Below are 6,088 nucleotides of genomic sequence, written 5' to 3'. Positions count from 1 at the left end.
AGTTTGTTTCTCAGAGTCCATAGGCTCTCATAGTTTGTCTCCCTCTCTGATTTCCCCCCCTTCATTCTTCCCTTCCTGCTCTCTTCTTCTTCTTCTTCTTCTTTTTTTTTTTTTTTTAACATATAATGTATTATTTGTTTCAGAGGTACAGGTCTGTGATTCAACAGTCTTATACAATTCACAGCACTCACCATAGCACATACCCTCCCCAGTGTCTGTCACCCAGCCACCCCATCCCTCCCACCCCCCACCATTCCAGCAACCCTCAGTTTGTTTCAAAGGGTATTGTATTTATGACTTGGCTTGTTGCCAAAAAGATATATATAAATCTTAGGAAAATAGCATGTTTTAAAATATTTAAATATTGGAGAAATACGTTAATATTTTTGGTTTGATGAACATCTAGGATTAGGCATAATTTGGATGTTTATGACCTATTGTGAGTTTTTGGATAATTACTCTTATGAAGTTTATTAGGGTAGGAGCATTAATATATTATATATCCTATATTATATATAGGAGCCTTATATATTACTTTTTAACTCTTTAGTTTTTTGTTGTTTGTGTATTTGATTTTTAAACAAAACAAATGTATTCAGGTAAAATGGAGATCACAGTGTATTTACCTTTTTGCTAACTGGTTTAGATTGCAAATGATGGCTTAGATCTATTACACACAAAAGTGAGTATAAAAAACCTACTGACGATCAGTGTCACAAGCAGTTGCTAGTACATTATCAACTAACTCTACTGCTTCTTGATATACTCAATCTCCTTACAGACTTCTAAGTGGTAAAATATGTCGGATTCTTCCATTTTAGGAGCCAAGAGAAATCCATTAGTTGGGTTCTGTCTATTCTAGAGACACTGTTTCATTTTCCTCCTGATTGAAGACACACTTTAATTTGTTGCTTGAAGAATGTAATTTCCCTTTCTAGGGAGCAAATACTTTCTCTACACTGTTCCAGAAGAGGTAATTGAATAAGTTACAATTCCACAAATATTTAAGGCATACCTACGTTGTTTGGTTCAGCCAATGAACTAAGGCTAGGTGTGGTATATTATTACATTAATGGACACCAATGAATCACATCTCCTTATATCCATATCCTTGTATATAACCCTTGTATCAAACCCTACACATTGATTCTTTGCTTGGCCATGTGACTTGCTTTTGCCAATGAAACATCTTCACATATGATGCAAGCAGAGGACTGATGAGCACTTGTCACTGGGGTTGGCTCTCTTGAAAACCTGTGATCACACTTAGAAGAATCTAGGATTCTCTCATGTGGAGAGAGAATCTCAGCACCTCCCAGTCATTTCAGCCATCACAAGTGCAGCCCAAAACAAGGCAGTGAGGGCATCTTAGACCATCCAGCCCCATTCAAGCCACCAGAAGAATGCAGCCACATTTGGGATCCAAGTGAGGTCAATAGACAAACTAGTCAACCAAGAGAAATATGGGAAATGATAAGTCATTGATGTTTTAAGGCAATAAGTTTGGTTTGTTATGTAGCCATTCATAACTGATATATTAGGTGTTAAACATTTATTCTTAGCCAAAAGCACAGGCTAAGGTCTAGTGGAAAAGCACATGGAAGTAAAATAAAAACCATGAAATTCTCACTCTACTAGAAAATATAGGTGCAGTGGGAGCTTAGAAGAAGGAATTCAAATTCAAAATAGGGAAAGCTTTCCAGAGTAATGCTTTCCTTTATACATTGTGTATTTCCCTGTTTATACTAAATCACCTATTTTCTTTGCCTGCCATTCTGAAAATGTATGAAGATCTATAATGAATTGTCCCAGGAACCATTTGAAATAGTTATTTAATCTTCCTTCTACTGCTTCCCAAATGATAGTCTTGGTGCCTTACAGATGTTATTCAGTGAACATCAAATTATTTTCTGAGCCACAGAGAAACATTCTCTGTAGCTCATAAATAGTGATTTAATTTGAGCTTTATTATTAAAGAGAAATAAATGTAAAAAATTTAGCTCATGGGATATAAAATTTTATTTGGGAAATATAACATTGTATTAAGGGAGAAAGGTAGAAAGCAAGAACAGAAGAATGACTGTTTCTTGGTACCATGTACTCTGCCCTTGGGTTGTAAACATATAAATAATTTATTACTGCTGTTTGTTTGTTCTCCAAAAGTTTACAAATGGTGTTTACATGTAGAGCAACTGCTCACTTGCCTTTCTTTTCAAACTTCTAAGTCTATTTTTACATAAGTTTTATTTTTGCATGGAATTCTTAAAATGTGTCTGCAGTTAATTTCTTTTTCTTTTATTATGTTCAGTTAGCCAGCATATAGTACATCATTAGTTTTTGATGTCATGTTCAACGATGCATTAGTTGCGTATAACGCCCAGTGCTCATCACAATATGTGCTCTCCTTATTACCCATCACCCGATTACCCCATCCCGCTACCCCCTCCCCTCTGTAATTCTCAGTGTGTTTCCCAGAGTCCAGAGTGTCTCATGGTTTCCCTCTCTGATTTCTTCCCATTCAGTTTTCCCTCCCTTCCCCTGTGGTCCTCCGCGCAGTTAATTTCCATAATAAAATATTCCAGAAGAATGATAAGATTGCCCCTTCAAGTTTCAGTATATTTACTGTTCTTGATGTAATCCATTTGACATCATAGGTGATAAGATTGCATGGTCTGCCTGGCATTTCATATGCCTGAAGGAAAGTAAGGGAGCAGGATTTATCCTGCTATTTTGGGCTCTTTTTTTCTAATCATGGCCGATGATCTTGATTGTTGTATGTTTGGTTTTGAATGAACATGGGAAGTGAAAACCAACAACAAAAGGAAAAAAAGTAAAAATAACTTTAGGAATCAATATGATATATACTCTCTGTTTTCCAGTTATATAATCTTTCTCTACTACTGGGTGTTTTAATCATCATCTTTATCTAAATACTTTATTTCATTTTCCCTCATCAGTAAATAAAAATATATTGTAATATATATTTTACTGTTTCTGTCTTATTAAAAACACTTTTTATTTAAAATATGTCAATAATATAAAAGGATAAAAACAAGTCAACTTCACTGAAAGCATTTCCTGTAATTTCAAAAATAACAAGATTTCAGGATGGCCAGGTCACATGTACCTTCAAAACAGACATGACAAAATATACCACAGTAACTAGTGTTTCCAAAGAAACCTTTTCTAACTTTCTTGAAATATAAATTCATTGTGAATTTAGCTGATGAAATCTTTTTATTTCTACTGAAGGATGTTCTAAGCATATAAACCTATGATTCAGATTTTACTACGGAAACATAGTCTCGATCTTGTGGTCTCATCAGGGACACTGACAGATAATATTGAGTCAGGACAGTTTTCCCTTCCAGGTAGTTAAATAATCCTCTTCTTTGGGTATTTAAAATCAGATTAATAATATCAGAATAATGGATCACTTTTCTTTGTGTTTTTCTGCCACAATTACTGCTCCCCTCAAGCATAGTAGAGTCCCTGTGATACAAAGAGAATTGCCACAATGATCTCATTTTACAGATGGGGAAACTGAAGACACAGAGAAGTCATAGCAATGTAGGGACAGAGCTTGGAATCTCACATATGTCACTAGAGCCAGGTGCTTTGGTCCAGATTGGCAGTCATAATATTACAATATTTATAAGAACTTTTAGTGTTATCTCTTCTGTGACTTAATTCAACAGCTTAGCAGAAAGAAAACTTCTTTCTCCCCCAAATTAATGTAATAATAAAATGCAATAAAAATTCCATTTTATTTGTATGATGAGTTCAACATAAAGATCTTCTGAAGACAAATGAGAATAAGAACCATTAAAACAATCTCCGTGAAAAAATGAGGGAACTTTTTTCTTACCACTTATCAAAAGTTTCTATAATTTATTAATAAAAATGATTATAAGTCATTAGAAAATGTGCAGGACTAAACAGATGGCACATGGACTGACATTAAAAATTGAGCAGAATAGGAAATCTATTAAAAAAATTTCAAAAAGGTGACTTTAATCAGTGGAGAAATCATTCAATTGTGCTGAGACAAGTGGCAATCAGTTTGGAACGACAAAACCAAAGTCATCTCAGATTTATTCCTTGCATTATACACTAAAATATTCAAGAAAATTTAAATGTAAATATAAAAATACAAAAGAACAAAAAATATAGGAAAAAGTATTTTTGGGTTGTGCAAAGAAATCTTTTTCAGTAAAACCAAAGCCAGGAATCATATATATCACAGAAAATTGACTACCTAAAAATAAAAGTAATCTGTATAGGAAAATACAACATAAACAATGTTGATGATAATAAAGTTGGAAAAGAATTAGCAACATGTATGAGGGGAAAGTTATTCTGGGTATGTAAAGAGCGCCTACAAATTAATAATGAACAGCCAGTTAGACAAATAGGCTAAAAATGTATATGAGCAAATCAGTAAAGTAAATGTAAAATTAAAAACAATGAAATAATTTTTTCATCTAAGATCACCAAGAACTAAAGTTGAATAATTATGGGTAGTGTTGACAATAGAATGGCCAGGAATATTGTCATAAAATCTTGATACTTGTGTAAATTGGTACCAACTTTTAGAAACAATTTGGTAACATTTTGTGTGTGTGTGTGTGTGTGTGTGTGTGTGTAGAAATATTTGCAAGAATGTATTCCAAACTATTAAGAGTAGTTGTGAAATGGTCTCTCCGATGGTTTTTTAAAAAATTTTTATGTTAAAAAAGATGTCTCAACTGTGGATAACTTTTTGTTCAAACAATGAAACCATATTCAAAACAAGTAAGTTTCATAATATTGAGATAGTCAATCATTAACCCAGGGACCTTTCTGCAGATTGAAGATACTTCAAGACAATGGCTGGAGGAAGGAACAATACAATAGTCATCAGATTCATCCTTTTAGGATTCTCAGATTATCCCAAGCTCAAGATTGTTCTTTTTGCAGTATTCTTGGGTTCTTATTTCTTGACAGTGGCCTGGAACCTGGGCCTCATCATCCTGATTAGGATGGATTCTTACCTACATACACCCATGTACTTCCTCCTCAGCAATTTATCCTTCTTAGATTTGTGCTATGTTACCTCCACAACCCCAAAAATGCTCTCAGACTTCTTCCAGAAGCCTAAATACATCTCATTTTTGGGGTGAACTGTGCAGTACTTCTTCTCTAGCCTGGGTCTGACTGAGTGCTGTCTCCTGGCAGCCATGGCTTATGACCGATATGCTGCCATTTGTAATGCTCTGCTCTACACTGCCATCATGTCACCCAGCCTCTGTGTCCAGATGATGGTAGGAGCCTATATAACTGGCTTCTTTGGTTCATTGATCCAACTGTGTGCTTTACTTCAGTTCGGTTTCTGTGGGCCAAATGTTATCAACCAATTCTTCTGTGATCTGCCTCAATTATTAGTCCTATCCTGCTCTCAAACCTTTTTCCTAAAAGTCATGAAATTTGTGATAGCAGTGATTTTTGGTGTGATATCTGTCTTTGTCATCATGATATCTTATAGTTATATCATTGCTACCATCCTGAAGATCAGCTCTGGTGAGGGCAAATCCAAGGCTTTCAACACCTGTACTTCTCATCTGATAGCAGTGATCTGTTTTTTTCAATCAGGTCTCTTTGTCTGTATGAACCCCAGCACTGATAATTCTCTGGGCCATGACAAGATGGCATCAGTCTTCTATACAGTGGTGATCCCTATGTTGAATCCTTTGATTTACAGCTTGAGGAACAAGGAAATCAAAGATGCCCTTAAGAGGTATAAGAAGAGAGCATTTTCCCATTGTCACAGTTAAAGGTCTGGTAGGCTGGTGGCCCTGGTGATGGAAAGTTTCAAGACTATGCAAGGGAAATGCATTTAACTTTATTCAACCCTAGTGATCCTCTGGCAGGATTGCAAATGAGTCAACCCATCTAAATCCAGGACTGGCTCAGTGCAATGCAAATGCTATGGCTTCTTTGAATCTTGACAGTTAGCTCTACTCTTGTATATCAGTAATGACCTCACAAAGCAGTTAATTTATTAATTGTTATATTAATATAAACCTTCAGTTCCTTGGTGTTTGACCCT

General features: G+C 35.1%; 1 protein-coding gene across 1 annotated transcript; it reads left to right on the top strand.

Annotated features, from left to right (window-relative positions):
* Positions 1-4,868: 4,868 nt before the first annotated feature.
* On the top strand, positions 4,869-5,813 carry LOC113913535 (olfactory receptor 1440-like). Its single transcript, XM_027577847.2, is given in 1 exon segment — positions 4,869-5,813. A coding segment is annotated over 1 exon segment (945 nt).
* The last annotated feature ends 275 nt before the right edge of the window (positions 5,814-6,088 follow it).

This window comes from Zalophus californianus, chromosome 11, assembly GCF_009762305.2.
Source record: "Zalophus californianus isolate mZalCal1 chromosome 11, mZalCal1.pri.v2, whole genome shotgun sequence".
Taxonomy (NCBI): domain Eukaryota; kingdom Metazoa; phylum Chordata; class Mammalia; order Carnivora; family Otariidae; genus Zalophus; species Zalophus californianus.
This window is presented reverse-complemented; position numbering and strand designations above follow the sequence as displayed.